The sequence below is a fragment of the Lonchura striata genome, unplaced genomic scaffold (assembly GCF_046129695.1).
Source record: "Lonchura striata isolate bLonStr1 unplaced genomic scaffold, bLonStr1.mat Scaffold_85, whole genome shotgun sequence".
In the NCBI taxonomy this organism is placed as follows: Eukaryota; Metazoa; Chordata; class Aves; order Passeriformes; family Estrildidae; genus Lonchura; species Lonchura striata.
The window spans coordinates 483,496-499,763 of record NW_027461188.1 but is presented as its reverse complement, the minus strand read 5'-3'; the positions used below and the strand labels follow the sequence as shown (position 1 = coordinate 499,763).

At 52.2% G+C, this 16,268-nt stretch overlaps 2 protein-coding genes across 2 annotated transcripts in view; one reads left to right on the top strand and one right to left on the bottom strand.

The window, feature by feature from the left end:
- Positions 1-16,268, top strand: part of LOC144248765 (uncharacterized) — a 646,176-nt gene that overhangs the window by 210,384 nt on the left and 419,524 nt on the right. The gene's annotated exons all lie outside the window — the stretch shown is intronic.
- The window catches only part of LOC144248744 (uncharacterized), a 51,991-nt gene that overhangs the window by 18,814 nt on the left and 16,909 nt on the right, over positions 1-16,268 (bottom strand). The window contains exon 4 of the mRNA XM_077790738.1: positions 1,092-1,354. Within this exon, the coding sequence (XP_077646864.1) occupies positions 1,092-1,354 (263 nt within the window). The remainder of the gene's footprint in view (positions 1-1,091; positions 1,355-16,268) is intronic.

The following is a 16,268-nucleotide window of genomic DNA, read 5'->3' as shown; positions in this document are numbered from 1 at the left end:
CTTTAATAACATCCTTAAGTATGCAAAAAAAGTTACATTATTTTTAAAAAACTTAATTGTAGATGGGTGGTTTTGTTTGGATATTAGGTTTTAGATTGTTTGAGTTAGATGATTTTAAAAAGGGATTTTTATATGAATTTAATCAGCTGAGAAGGAGCCACTCTGCAAACACAATTGACTGAAAATGAATAGGACAGAAATCAGTAACTCTGAAAGTTTTATTTGCTATCAAATACATTTCAGCCACCCAGCCCCACACAATCCCCATCCCACCACTCCAAACTGAGATCCCACTTCTCCCAATCTCCTCCCAACCCCATCTCACCCTGGCAGCTGTGGAATTGAATGAGCTTTGTGTAGGATTGAGTTTTTTTCAGGTGGAAACAAGCAATTTGAGGTGGGATTGTGCCTTTATAGGTTAAAATTCAGTTGTTTTCAGTGGGGTTGAGTGGTTTTGTGGTGACAGATCCATCCCTCTTGGCTTTTGGAGTGCAAAGAGATGGAGAACACTGCCCAAGATCACCCCAGAACCCACAAATTCTCCAGAAGTTGAGTTCAGAGTGTTCAGGGAGGGTGCAGCTGCCGGCAGCAGGAACAAAGGAGACAGGTCTTGGTTCCAGAATCCATTTCTTACCCCCGAAAGGCAGGGCAAAGGCAGGGCCGTGGGGTTTGTATAGGGTATCCCAGGGGTAGAGTAAGGGTTTGGGTCTAGGGAGGAGTTGTTAACAACACAAGAAGGGTGAGATCAAATTCCTACCTCTTAGCAACAGGGGCACTCCACACAGAATCCATCCCCAAATCCTAAATTCCCCCTCAAACTCCTGTGAAATGGTGGGACTTCAGATATTTTTGATCAATTTCTTTAATTTAACCCTGCTTTGGCTGTGTTTAAAGAATAAAGATGAATCAGAGGAAAATTAGGGCCAAACCAACAGGAGAAGCAGCCAGGTTTGTTCCCAACATGGATCACAGGGAATGTGGGTCACCAGACCTGTGCCCAATGTGGGTCCTGCAGTGGGGGATGGAGCTGGAGCAGAGCACGAAGCTCTTCCTGCAGTTGGGGTACTCGCAGGGTTGCCCTTACCGGTGCCTCCGTTGGTGTTTGGTCAAGTCAGAGCTCTGGGTGAAGCTCTTCCCACACTGGGGACACTTGTAGGGCCTCTCCCCGGTGTGGATGCGCCGGTGCCTGACAAGGTGAGAGTTGCGCTTGAAGCCCTTCCCGCAGTCGGGGCAGCGGAAGGGCCTCTCATCCGTGTGAATGCGCTGGTGTTTGAAGAGATCAAAGCTGGTGTGAAACCTCTTCTGACACTCGGGACACTCATAGGGCCTCTCCCCAGTGTGGATGCGCTGGTGCCTGATGAGTTCTGAGCTCCAACCGAAGCCCTTCCCACACTCTCCACACTTGTAGGCCCATTCTCCGGTGTGGATCATCAGGTGTCATTTCAGATTGTTGCTCTGCCTGAAGCTCTTCCCACACTCCAAACACTTGTAGGACTTCTCCCCATCAGGAAGCTTCTCAGGGACCACCAGCTCCGAGCTCTGGCTGAAGCTCTGCCCACCTTCCTGGCCCAGAGTGGGTCTTTCCTCCTCAGAGCATCCTGGGCTGGGCTTGCAGCCCCTCCTCCTGTGAGATCTCCAGGGATTTTCCTCCCTGTTGGATTCCTGTTCTGTGGAGTTGCTCAAAATGGCTTCTTCCATGAGGTTCTGCTGCAGGGATTTGTCCTTCCTGGTTTCCATCCGCAGCTCCTGCTCTGGGGGAGGAAGGACAAGGAGAGGATGGGATTTGCCTCCGTGCAACAGGGAAGGACAAGGAGATCCCCCCAGTGCGTCCCCGGCAGGAGGGCACCGGCAGCGGGGCTGTCCTGCAGCAGGGGGCCAGGCTGAGCTGGGAGATGGAGCAGGAGAGAGGGGGAAAGGGGCACTGACTTCCTCCTCACCTGCCTTGGTGTCCCAGGGCATCTTCCTCTTCCTCATAGCCTTCTCCATCTGGCAAAGGGTTGGGTATGGGAAAATCCTGTTTTGGGAAGAAAACAAGGGATAAGCACAGTGAGTTTTGTACTGGTTTGAAGGCAAACCAGGGAGAGTCTAAGACAGAATGACAATTGAATAAGAAAATTAAAATCAAGGCAATAATAGAGAAACACTGGTTTAATCTGACAAAGTCAGGATATAACCTGACACCCTGATAATCAGGGTGGTGGTAGCAGTCTGATGAAATTGTGGCTGCAGTCCAGCTCGAGTGATGAACGTGATTCTGTTAAAGCAGTGATCCTGTAGAAGGGTCTGGTCTTCCTCTGAAGGTCCAGTGGTGGTTATGGAGCTCTTGTCCTCTGGGAATCCAGTAGGCAAGGTGGTTGTGGTGTTGCAAATGGTGAGATTATATCCAGGCAGGAATGCTTGGTTCCTCCCCCTGGGAGGAGCATCCCACAATGGGATGATGTAATTTTATCAGTGCTGCAGTGACACTCAATGGCCCATTAACAGAAGATGGCCCCTGCAGGGCGTTATCAGGGCTGAGCCATGGAAGAGATAAAGAACACTGCCCCACCTGTTGATAACAGTTTATGGAGATGGGGACTGAAAACACTTTTGGTTACATCTGACATTGTAACCTGAAACAGTGAGGCAATCCCTGCTCGGGGTGGGGGGTGAACACCACCCCCCTTACCCAAACTGGCTCAGGTGTAAAACCCCCACCCTGGGAAGGCCACGCACACAGGGGACAATGTCACACTTGCCCTGCCCCAGGGGAGATCTCTGTCCCTGTCACTCCCTTGCTCTCTCCCCTTTTCTTTTTCCATGTCTCTCTCTACCTCACATTTACTGTTCAATAAAATCCACTTTGGATTTGGTCTTGTTAGCACCTTAATTGGGGCAGGGGCATCTCTCTAACAATTTTATTAACCAAACTGTGGAGTTGCGGTTTTATATGTTTTATTACATCTTTATTCTGTCATGGTTTGTTCCAGTGTACCCCCATACTGTATTGGTTTCTCCCTGAGTTTTCCCGCCTTTCCCCAAGTGTCAGTTTCCCTAGAAAATGCCAAGCCAGTTCCTTGCCCCCTTCCAAGTGCCTTGTCTGTCACTCGGTGCCCCTTCCTCTACCTCTGGAAACTTCCATCCAGGGCACCGAGTGATTGGATGAGGTCCTGGGACCCCTACCCTGCCCATCCCTCACTGGATCCCCAGATGTCAATCCCCACAAGAGTCACTCCCGTCTGTTCCCCACTGGCTGATCGGCCCCCCCGCCCTCTCCCTATGTAACATGTTGCCAGCACCCCCGAGTTGCACTTGTTGGCTGGCCCCCTCCGGTGCTGTTGGACCCAAGGACCTCAATAAACATCGGATTTTTGCCCCCAACGAGTGTCTCTCCTCATTTCCTCGCCGTTGGAATCAGCAGCGACCTCAGGACCCACAAAGCACTCTCCAAAGCCCAGCCGGGTACAGCAGAGGGTGCTTCCACTCACCCTACTCACCCTGCAGGAGAGCTAGCTGAGGCTGAGGACAGTGGTCTGGGGCGGGGACGTGGCACCAAAGGAAATCTCGGTCCATGTAGGACCAAGGCCCCTGTGCTGAGGCTGCCTCCAGGCTGCTCCAGCCCCTCAGGATGCCCAGGAACAGGGGTTGCCCACAGCCCAGTGCACCCTGGCTGGCCTGGGTGTTAGCGTTCTGGAACACACATAATCACGGGATATGATTATATGCAGGTGATTTACTAAGAGCGCTGGGAGTCAGGGGTACAGACCCAAATCTGACTCCAACATGGCTTTCGAGCTGAAAGTATTTTATATTCTATCGTTACATAACTCACATATTTATTATTAAAATTATATTGTTCTATTATATACATTGACATGAGTTTCTTGTGATCTTTCTTAGGTCCCTGACCACAGTTTCTCATGATTATTCTAATGATTAAAGAGTAATTATATTTAATTACTAAACAATCATCACATCTAACTATTCTATAATTTATCATGTACTAGATACACAGGTGCAGTTCTAGCGAGTACAAGATCTTCTGGTGCTTAGGGTATTTATTTTTCCAGGGCCTACTAAGCTTATTTTTCCTGTTAAACCTAAAACCCTAAGATTTAAAAACCCTTTTACTATCACTGGGGCTACCCAAGGAATAGCCATGGATGAGGCTCTGCAGGACAACACAGGTTCAGCCCTGCTCCAACATGGGATCCCATGGGACAGGGCACACTGGGATTTGCCCCTGCAGCTACCCAGTGTGTCCAGAGAGACTGCAAGGAGACAGTGACCTCTGTCAGCGGGACCCTCTGAGTGGGACAACCACTCCTGGGGTTGCTGTGCCAGCTCCTCCATGAACCTCCAGCCCTGGGAACCTGGAGCAAGTGGAAGCCGCAACTTGGCCAATACTGCCTGTGCCTGAAGCAAATGGAAAGAGAATTGGGGTGGGAAAAATCACGGCTGTATATTTACAGAAGAACAGCGATGAAAACACAGAACACATTTAGATTTGTAAGAATATTTGTAATAACAACAGTTTATAGAAGGTATATACCTAAGAACATATCTAACAACAATATCTGAAATGTATTTACAGAAGAAAAAACAACGCCCTAAAACCTATATCCTAAAGGCAGCAAAAAACTCTAAAAACTATGTACAAAAGGTGCCATCTCTGTCCGGGATCTCCATCAGTCCGGGAAGAAAAGCAGGTGCCATGGTCACTGCAGTCAGGCACAGAGGGCTCTTCCGTGTGTCCCCAGGCTGGCACAGGGGGACTCTGCTGCCAGAGCTGAGGCTGGCTGGGTCTGGGGGCTGGGCCCCAGGCACTGCCATGGGGCTTGTGTGGCCCAGAGCAAGCACAGGACAGGCTGGGCAAGGCCACCAGAATCCAATGCACTGGGTACCACGGGCCTGAGCAGAGACCACCCAGCCCAGCCCCGCCCCAGCACGGCTGCAGGGAACCCACTCTGCCTGTGGGGACCACATGCCTGTCCTGCTGCTGGCATCGCTCTTCATCCCAGGACCATGGCCTCCTCTTCATCTTTTTAATCAACATCCATGTCCTCGGTGTACTCTTCCATGTCCACATCCATTTCCTCTTCCACATCCACCTCCATCTCTTCCTCTCCAGTCTGTCCTCCATCCACCTCCATCTCCTCCTCCTTATCAATTGGTGTGTCCACCTCCATCTCTTCCTCTCCTGTCTTTTCTCCCTCCACTTCCATCTCCTCCTCTCTATCAGCCTGTGTGTCCACCTCCATCTTGTCCTCTCTGCCTGCCACAGCCTGCAGAGGTAGCAAAACCTCAGAGTGGGGTCCCTGTCCCACCCCATCCCCCCAGAACTCCAGCCCACTCAGGCAGCTGGGGGGATCCACCTCCATGGAATGGCACCGTACCTTCCTCAGGACAAATGTCAGCATCCTGCAGGGATGGATGAAACAATCCAGGCCTTAGGCAGCTTTGGAGACTGATGCTCTGAGGTATCGGGGCAGGAACAAGAAGGGTGACAGGAGCAGCAGGAGCAGCGTGGAGCATGTGCTGAGCCCAGGGCCAGCGGTTGTGTTGTGCTGCTTGCTGGCTGCTGGCAGTTCCAGATGGGACATGGATTGTGACATGACCATTGAGCTAGAGAGCCTTTGGTTCCATGCTTAGCAACATTCCCCCAGAGCATGGTGCTCAGAGGCCTGTTCCCAAGCCTGGGGCATCCACAGCCTGGGCCAGTGCCTCAGCAGCCTCAGTGGCAAAGAGCAGCTTCCTCAGCTCCAACTTCAATCAGCCTCCTGCAGATGAAAGCCGTCCCCCCTTGTCCTGTTGCCACAGGCCCTGTGCAACACTCTGTCCCAGTCTTTCTTGTGGCACCCTTGCAGTGCTGCAGAGCTGCAGTGAGGCCTCCCCAGGGTCTCCTCTTTGCAGGCTGAGCATCCCCAGCCCCACGTGGACCGCAGGCAGTGTGATCAGGGGGAGTCCAGGCTGGAGTCAAATGGCATCAGGAACGGAGAGATGGAAGCTTTAGGCCCAGCTTTGCCTCTCAATGTACAAAATTAATAAGAGTGGAGGGCAAGATGGTGGGACACTGGTTCTGCTCTAATTGGTGAATATAGTCTCTGTTTTTTTCTTTTTTTCTGTCATGCTGATGCAGGTTTGGCTGTTTGAAAGGAAGCTTGGCACAATATCCATTGTCTTCTCCATTTGTGAAACACCGAGCAGAGTCTGGGCAAGCTGATGTTGCAGAGCAAAACCTGCCAATGTACTGGTGATCCTGAGCCTGGAGGATTCCATTAAACCCAGCCAAAAGTAATTTCTGGAAAGTCAAGCCTGGTGTACATTTTCTTGAGTTTGGCTATGCCAACTTCACCTGAGTCTTATAATAAAGCAAACAAAATCTCAAACCAAAACCGACAAAGCCCAGAAGCAAACAAACCCACGCAAACCAATCAAACAAACAGATTTAAAAAATCCAAATAAAACCAAAGGGAATGAGGAGTTAATATTACTTTTGAGTTCATCACAGCAGGCAAATGGCTGCTTTCCACAGGATCACCATAAAAAGCCACAGATAACAGCTGCTCCAAAATACACCCAACGGGAGAACCATCAAAGTGATACATAGCAACTCTGGGGGCAGCTGCCCTTGAAGGTGAGGGATGAGCACACAGTGGTACAGCTCCAGCCTTCCCCAGCCTCCAGGCTGCTCTTTGCTCCTGATGTAAGAGCCTTGCAGGACTGTGGCCCCTCTCAGTGCATTCTAAATCATTCCCACAGCTCTCACTTGAGCCACTGGCATGTCCAGAGCGAGATGCAGGCACAATCCTACTGCCTGCTGAGCCTCCCTGGGAGATCCTGAGCATCTTCCGGCCCAGAGCCACAAAAGAACTCAGGCTCTCCCTGAACTGGGTTTTCAGGGGAGCTTTCCATGTCCCTGCGAGATGTGTTCATCGTTCATCAGGCTGTGCCCAGCCTGGATCAGGGCAGGTTGGATGCCACATGGGATCCATCCTTTGCCCTGCCATGTGATCCTCCATGCAGTGGGGATAAAAAGCCAAGCACTGGGGAACCCCAGGTGCTGCAGCAGTGATATTTTTGGGAGAAACACGGAGCTGTGCATGGCCAGCTTGAGGTCTGCACTGGTGTGAGCACCAGGCCTGCCATGCTGAGCCCAGGGCCACAAGCAGTGCTCACCCTGGCTGGGACATTGAGTCCCAACATGGGATCCCATGGGACAGGGCACGCTGTGATTTGCCCCTGCAGCTACCCAGTGTGTCCAGAGAGACTGCAAGGAGACAGTGACCTCTGTCAGCGGAACCCTCTGAGTGGGACAACCACTCCTGGGGTGGCTGTGCCAGCTCCCCCATGAACCTCCAGCCATGGGAACCTGGAGCAAGTGGAAACCGCAACTTGGCCAATACTGCCTGTGCCAGAAGCAAATGGAAAGAGAACTGGGGTGGGAAAAATCACGGTTGTTTATTTACAGAAGAACAGCGATGAAAATACAGAACACAATTAGATTTGTAAGAATATTTGTATTAACAACAGTTTATAGAAAGTATATACCTAAGAACATATCTAACAACAGTATTTGAAATGTATTTACAGAAGCAAAAACAAAGCCCTAAACCCTATATCCTAAAGGCAACAACAAACTCGAAAAGCTATGTACAAAAGGGTGCCATCTCTGTCCGGGATCTCCATCACTCCAGGAAGAAAAGCAGGTGCCATGGTCACTGCAGTCAGGCACAGAGGGCTCTTCCGTGTGTCCCCAGGCTGGCACAGGGGGACTCTGCTGCCAGAGCTGAGGCTGGCTGGGTCTGGGGGCTGGGCCCCAGGCACTGCCATGGGGCTTGTGTGGCCCAGAGCAACAACAGGACAGGCTGGGCATGGCCACCAGAATCCAATGCACTGGGTACCACGGGCCTGAGCAGAGACCACCCAGCCCAGCCCCACCCCAGCACGGCTGCAGGGAACCCACTCTGCCTGTGGGGACCACATGCCTGTCCTTCTGCTGGCATTGGTCTTCATCGCAGGACCATGGCCTCCTCTTCATCTTTTTAATCAACATCCATGTCCTCGGTGTACTCTTCCATGTCCACATCCATTTCCTCTTCCACATCCACATCCACCTCCATCTCTTCCTCTCCAGTCTGTCCTCCATCCACCTCCATCTCCTCCTCCTTATCAATTGGTGTGTCCACCTCCATCTCTTCCTCTCCTGTCTTTTCTCCCTCCACTTCCATCTCCTCCTCTCTATCAGATTGCGTGTCCACCAAGATCTTGTCCTCTCTGCTTTCCACGGCCTGCAGAGGTAGCAAAACCTCAGAGTGGAGTCCCTGTCCCACCCCATCCCCCCAGAACTCCAGCCCACCCGGGCAGCTGGGGGGATCCACCTCCATGGAATGGCACCGTACCTTCCTCAGGACAAATGCCAGCATCCTGCAGGGATGGATGGCACAATCCAGGCCTTAGGCAGCTTTGGAGACTGATGCTCTGAGGTATCGGGGCAGGAACAAGAAGGGTGACAGGAGCAGCAGGAGCAGCGTGGAGCATGTGCTGAGCCCAGGGCCAGCGGTTGTGTTGTGCTGCTTGCTGGCTGCTAGCAGTTCCAGGTGGGACATGGATTGTGACATGACCATTGAGCTAGAGAGCCTTTGGTTCCATGCTTAGCAACATTCCCCCAGAGCATGGTGCTCAGAGCTCTGTTCCCAAGGATGGAGCATCCACAGCCTGGGCCAGTGCCTCAGCAGCCTCAGTGGCAAAGAGCAGCTTCCTTAGATCCAGCTTCAATCAGCCTCCTGCAGCTGAAAGCCGTCCCCCCTTGTCCTGTTGCCACAGGCCCTGTGCAACACTCTGTCCCAGTCTTTCTTGTGGCACCCTTGCAGTGCTGCAGAGCTGCAGTGAGGCCTCCCCAGGGTCTCCTCTTTGCAGGCTGAGCATCCCCAGCCCCACGTGGACAGCAGGCAGTGTGATCAGGGGGAGTCCAGGCTGGAGTCAAATGGCATCAGGAACTGAGAGATGGAAGCTTTAGGCCCAGCTTTGCCTCTCAATGTACAAAATTAATAAGAGTGGAGGGCAAGATGGTGGGACACTGGTTCTGCTCTAATTGGTGAATATAGTCTCTGTTTTTTCCTTTTTTTCTGTCATGCTGATGCAGGTTTGGCTGTTTGAAAGGAAGCTTGGCACAATATCCATTGTCTTCTCCATTTGTGAAACACCGAGCAGAGTCTGGGCAAGCTGATGTTGCAGAGCAAAACCTGCCAATGTACTGGTGATCCTGAGCCTGGAGGATTCCATTAAACCCAGCCAAAAGTAATTTCTGGAAAGTCAAGCCTGGTGTACATTTTCTTGAGTTTGGCTATGCCAACTTCACCTGAGTCTTATAATAAAGCAAACAAAAAACTCAAATCAAAACCGACAAAACCCAGAAGCAAACAAACCCACGCAAACCAATCAAACAAATAGATTTAAAAAATCCAAATAAAACCAAAGGGAATGAGGAGATAGGATTAGTTTTTAAGTTCATCACAGCAGGCAAGTGGCTGCTTTCCACGGGATCACCATAAAAAGCCACAGATAACAGCTGCTCCAAAATACACCCAACGGGAGAACCATCAAAGTGATACATAGCAACTCTGGGGGCAGCTCCCCATGAAGGTGAGGGATGAGCACACAGTGGTACAGCTCCAGCCTTCCCCAGCCTCCAGGCTGCTCTTTGCTCCTGATGTAAGAGCCTTGCAGGACTGTGGCCCCTCTCAGTGCATTCTAAATCATTCCCACAGCTCTCACTTGAGCCACTGGCATGTCCAGAGCGAGATGCAGGCACAATCCTACTGCCTGCTGAGCCTCCCTGGGAGATCCTGAGCATCTTCCTGCCTAGAGCCACAAAAGAGCTCAGGCTCTCCCTGAACTGGGTTTTCAGGGGAGCTTTCCATGTCCCTGCGAGATGTGTTCATCGTTCATCAGGCTGTGCCCAGCCTGGATCAGGGCAGGTTGGATGCCACATGGGATCCATCCTTTGCCCTGCCATGTGATCCTCCATGCAGTGGGGATAAAAAGCCAAGCACTGGGGAACCCCAGATGCTGCAGCAGTGATATTTTTGGGAGAAACACGGAGCTGTGCATGGCCAGCTTGAAGTCTGCACGGGTGTGAGCACTAGGCCTGCCATGCTGAGCCCAGGGCCACAAGCAGTGCTCACCCTGGCTGGGACACTGAGTCCCAGCATGGGATCCCATGGGACAGGGCACGCTGGGATTTGCCCCTGCAGCTCCCCAGTGTGTCCAGAGAGACTGCAAGGAGACAGTGACCTCTGTCAGCGGAACCCTCTGAGTGGGACAACCACTGCTGGGGTGGCTGTGCAAGCTCCTCCATGAACCTCCAGCCCTGGGAACCTGGAGCAAGTGGAAACCACAACTTGGCCAATACTGCCTGTGCCTGAAGCAAATGGAAAGAGAACTGGGGTGGGAAAAATCACGGTTGTTTATTTACAGAAGAACAGCGATGAAAACACAGAACACATCTAGATTTGTAAGAATATTTGTAATAACAACAATTTATAGAAAGTATATACCTAAGAACATATCTAACAACAGTATTTGAAATGTATTTACAGAAGAAAAAACAAAGCCCTAAACCCTATATCCTAAAGGCAACAACAAACTCTAAAAACTATGTACAAAAGGGTGCCATCTCTGTCCGGGATTTCCATCACTCCAGGAAGAAAAGCAGGTGCCATGGTCACTGCAGTCAGGCACAGAGGGCTCTTCCGTGTGTCCCCAGGCTGGCACAGGGGGACTCTGCTGCCAGAGCTGAGGCTGGCTGGGTCTGGGGGCTGGGCCCCAGGCACTGCCATGGGGCTTGTGTGGCCCAAAGCAAGCACAGGACAGGCTGGGCATGGCCACCAGAATCCAATGCACTGGGTACCACGGGCCTGAGCAGAGACCACCCAGCCCAGCCCCGCCCCAGCACGGCTGCAGGGAACCCACTCTGCCTGTGGGGACCACATGCCTGTCCTTCTGCTGGCATCGCCCTTCATCCCAGGACCATGGCCTCCTCTTCATCTTTTTCATCTATGTCCATGTCCTCGGTGTACTCTTCCATGTCCACATCCATTTCCTCTTCCACATCCACATCCACCTCCATCTCTTCCTCTCCAGTCTGTCCTCCATCCACCTCCATCTCCTCCTCCTTATCAATTGGTGTGTCCACCTCCATCTCTTCCTCTCCCGTCTTTTCTCCCTCCACTTCCATCTCCTCCTCTCTATCAGATTGCGTGTCCACCAAGATCTTGTCCTCTCTGCTTTCCACGGCCTGCAGAGGTAGCAAAATCTCAGAGTGGAGTCCCTGTCCCACCCCATCCCCCCAGAACTCCAGCCCACCCGGGCAGCTGGGGGGATCCACCTCCATGGAATGGCACCGTACCTTCCTCAGGACAAATGTGAGCATCCTGCAGGGATGGATGACACAATCCAGGCCTTAGGCAGCTTTGGAGACTGAAGAGATGAGGTATCGGGTCAGGAACAAGAAGGGTGACAGGAGCAGCAGGAGCAGCGTGCAGCGTGTGCTGAGCCCAGGGCCAGCGGTTGTGTTGTGCTGCTTGCTGGCTGCTGGCAGTTCTAGATGGGACATGGATTGTGACATGACCATTCAGCTAGAGAGCCTTTGGTTCCATGCTTAGCAACATTCCCCCAGAGCATGGTGCTCAGAGCCCTGTTCCCAAGGATGGGGCATCCACAGCCTGGGCCACTGCCTCAGCACCCTCAGTGGCAAAGAGCAGCTTCCTTAGATCCAGCTTCAATCAGCCTCCTGCAGCTGAAAGCCGTCCCCCCTTGTCCTGTTGCCACAGGCCCTGTGCAACACTCTGTCCCAGTCTTTCTTGTGGCACCCTTGCAGTGCTGCAGAGCTGCAGTGAGGCCTCCCCAGGGTCTCCTCTTTGCAGGCTGAGCATCCCCAGCCCCACGTGGGCAGCAGGCAGTGTGATCAGGGGGAGTCCAGGCTGGAGTCAAATGGCATCAGGAACTGAGAGATGGAAGCTTTAGGCCCAGCTTTGCCTCTAAATGTACAAAATTAATAAGAGTGGAGGGCAAGATGGTGGGACACTGGTTCTGCTCTAATTGGTGAATATAGTCTCTGTTTTTTTCTTTTTTTCTGTCCTGCTGATGCAGGTTTGGCTGTTTGAAAGGAAGCTTGGCACAATATCCATTGTCTTCTCCATTTGTGAAACACCGAGCAGAGTCTGGGCAAGCTGATGTTGCAGAGCAAAACCTGCCAATGTACTGGTGATCCTGAGCCTGGAGGATTCCATTAAACCCAGCCAAAAGTAATTTCTGGAAAGTCAAGCCTGGTGTACATTTTCTTGAGTTTGGCTATGCCAACTTCACCTGAGTCTTATAATAAAGCAAACAAAAAACTCAAATCAAAACCGACAAAACCCAGAAGCAAACAAACCCACGCAAACCAATCAAACAAATAGATTTAAAAAATCCAAATAAAACCAAAGGGAATGAGGAGTTAGGATTAGTTTTGAGTTCATCACAGCAGGCAGGTGGCTGCTTTCCACGGGATCACCATAAAAAGCCACAGATAACAGCTGCTCCAAAATACACCCAACGGGAGAACCATCAAAGTGATACATAGCAACTCTGGGGGCAGCTGCCCTTGAAGGTGAGGGATGAGCACACAGTGGTACAGCTCCAGCCTTCCCCAGCCTCCAGGCTGCTCTTTGCTCCTGATGTAAGAGCCTTGCAGGACTGTGGCCCCTCTCAGTGCATTCTAAATCATTCCCACAGCTCTCACTTGAGCCACTGGCATGTCCAGAGCGAGATCCAGGCACAATCCTACTGCCTGCTGAGCCTCCCTGGGAGATCCTGAGCATCTTCCTGCCTAGAGCCACAAAAGAGCTCAAGCTCTGCCTGAACTGGGTTTTCAGGGGAGGTTTCCATATCCCTGCGAGATGTGTTCATCGTTCATCAGGCTGTGCCCAGCCTGGATCAGGGCAGGTTGGATGCCACATGGGATCCATCCTTTGCCCTGCCATGTGATCCTCCATGCAGTGGGGATAAAAAGCCAAGCACTGGGGAACCCCAGGTGCTGCAGCAGTGATATTTTTGGGAGAAACACGGAGCTGTGCATGGCCAGCTTGAGGTCTGCACTGGTGTGAGCACCAGGCCTGCCATGCTGAGCCCAGGGCCACAAGCAGTGCTCACCCGGGCTGGGACACTGAGTCCCAGCATGGGATCCCATGGGACAGGGCACGCTGGGATTTGCCCCTGCAGCTCCCCAGTGTGTCCAGAGAGACTGCAAGGAGACAGTGACCTCTGTCAGCGGGACCCTCTGTGTGGGACAACCACTGCTGGGGTGGCTGTGCCAGCTCCCCCATGAACCTCCAGCCCTGGGAACCTGGAGCAAGTGGAAACCACAACTTGGCCAATACTGCCTGTGCCGGAAGCAAATGGAAAGAGAACTGGGGTGGGAAAAATCACGGTTGTTTATTTACAGAAGAACAGCGATGAAAATACAGAACACATTTAGATTTGTAAGAATATTTGTAATAACAACAGTTTATAGAAGGTATATACCTAAGAACATATCTAACAACAATATCTGAAATGTATTTACAGAAGACAAAACAACGCCCTAAACCCTATATCCTAAAGGCAACAACAAACTGTAAAAACTATGTACAAAAGGGTGCCATCTCTGTCCGTGATCTCCATCACTCCAGGAAGAAAAGCAGGTGCCATGGTCACTGCAGTCAGGCACAGAGAGGTCTTCTGTGTGTCCCAAGGCTAGCACAGCAGGACTCAGCTGCCAGAGCTGAGGCTGGCTGGGTCTGGGGGCTGGGCCTTAGGCACTGGGATGGGGTTTGTGTGGCCCAAAGCAAGCACAGGACAGGCTGGGCATGGCCACCAGAACCCAATGCACTGGGTACCACGGGCCTGAGCAGAGACCACCCAGCCCAGCCCCGCCCCAGCCTGGCTGCAGGGAACCCACTCTGCCTGTGGGGACCACATGCCTGTCCTGCTGCTGGCATTGGTCTTCATCGCAGGACCATGGCCTCCTCTTCATCTTTTTCATCTATGTCCATGTCCTCGGTGTACTCTTCCATGTCCACGTCCATCTCCTCTTCCACATCCACAACCACATACAACTCCATCTCTTCCTCTCCAGTCTGTTCTCCATCCACTTCCATCTCCTCCTCCGTATCAACTGGGGTGCCCACCTCCATCTCTTCCTCTCCTGTATTTTCTCCCTCCACTTCCATCTCCTCCTCTCTATCAGCCTGTGTGTCCACCTCCATCTTGTCCTCTCTGCCTGCCACAGCCTGCAGAGGTAGCAAAACCTCAGAGTGGGGTCCCTGTCCCACCCCATCCCCCCAGAACTCCAGCCCACCCGGGCAGCTGGGGGGATCCACCTCCTTGGAATGGCACCGTACCTTCCTCAGGACAAATGTCAGCATCCTGCAGGGATGGATGGCACAATCCAGGCCTTAGGCAGCTTTGGAGACTGAAGAGATGAGGTATCGGGGCAGGAACAAGAAGGATGACAGGAGCAGCAGGAGCAGAGTGCAGCGTGTGCTGAGCCCAGGGCCAGCGGTTGTGTTGTGCTGCTTGCTGGCTGCTGGCAGTTCCAGATGGGACATGGATTGTGACATGACCATTGAGCTAGAGAGCCTTTGGTTCCATGCTTAGCAACGTTCCCCCAGAGCATGGTGCTCAGAGCCCTGTTCCCAAGGATGGGGCATCCACAGCCTGGGCCAGCGCCTCAGCACCCTCAGTGGCAAAGAGCAGCTTCCTCAGATCCAACTTCAATCAGCCTCCTGCAGCTGAAAGCCGTCCCCCCCTTGTCCTGTTGCCACAGGCCCTGTGCAACACTCTGTCCCAGTCTTTCTTGTGGCACCCTTGCAGTGCTGCAGAGCTGCAGTGAGGCCTCCCCAGGGTCTCCTCTTTCCAGGCTGAGCATCCCCAGCGCCACGTGGACAGCAGGCAGTGTGATCAGGGGGAGTCCAGGCTGGAGTCAAATGGCATCAGGAACGGAGAGATGGAAGCTTTAGGCCCAGGTTTGCCTCTAAATGTTCAAAATTAATAACAGTGGAGGGCAAGATGGTGGGACACTGGTTCTGCACTAATTGGTGAATATAGTCTCTGTTTTTTTCTTTTTTTCTCTCATGCTGATGCCGGTTTGGCTGTTTGAAAGGAAGCTTGGCACAATATCCATTGTCTTCTCCATTGGTGAAACACCGAGCAGAGTCTGGGCAAGCTGATGTTGCAGAGCAAAACCTGCCAATGTACTGGTGATCCTGAGCCTGGAGGATTCAATTAAACCCAGCCAAAAGTAATTTCTGGAAAGTCAAGCCTGGTGTACATTTTCTTGAGTTTGGCTATGCCAACTTCACCTGAGTCTTATGAAAAAGCAAACAGAAAACTCAAACCAAAACAGGCCAAACCCAGAAGCAAACAAACCCACGCAAAGCAATCAAACACAGAGACTAAAATAGCCCAGATAAAACCAAAGGGAATGAGGAATTAGTATTAGTTTTGAGTTCATCACAGCAGGCAAGTGGCTGCTTTCCACGGGATCACCATAAAAAAACACAGATAACAGCTGCTCCAAAATACACCCAACGGGAGAACCATCAAAGTGATACATAGCAACTCTGGGGGCAGCTGCCCATGAAGGTGAGGGATGAGCACACAGTGGAACAGCTCCAGCCTTCCCCTGCCTCCAGGCTGCTCTTTGCTCCTGATGTAAGAGCCTTGCAGGACTGTGGCCCCTCTCAGTGCATTCTAAATCATTCCCACAGCTCTCACTTGAGCCACTGGCATGTCCAGAGCGAGATGCAGGCACAATCCTACTGCCTGCTGAGCCTCTCTGGGAGATCCTCAGCATCTTCCTGCCTAGAGCCACAGAAGAGCTCAGGCTCTCCCTGAACTGGGTTTTCAGGGGACGTTTCCATATCCCTGCGAGATGTGTTCATCGTTCATCAGGCTGTGCCCAGCCTGGATCAGGGCAGCTTGGATGCCACATGGGATCCATCCTTTGCCCTTCCATGTGATCCTCCATGCAGTGGGGATAAAAAGCCCAGCACTGGGGAACCCCCAGGTGCTGCAGCAGTGATACTTTTGGGAGAAACACGGAGCTGTGCATGGCCAGCTTGAAGTCTGCACTGCTGTGAGCACCAGCCTGCCATGCTGAGCCCAGGGCCACAAGCAGTGCTCACCCGGGATGGGACATTGAGTCCCAACATGGGATCCCATGGGACAGGGCACGCTGGGATTTGCCCCTGCAGCTCCCCAGTGTG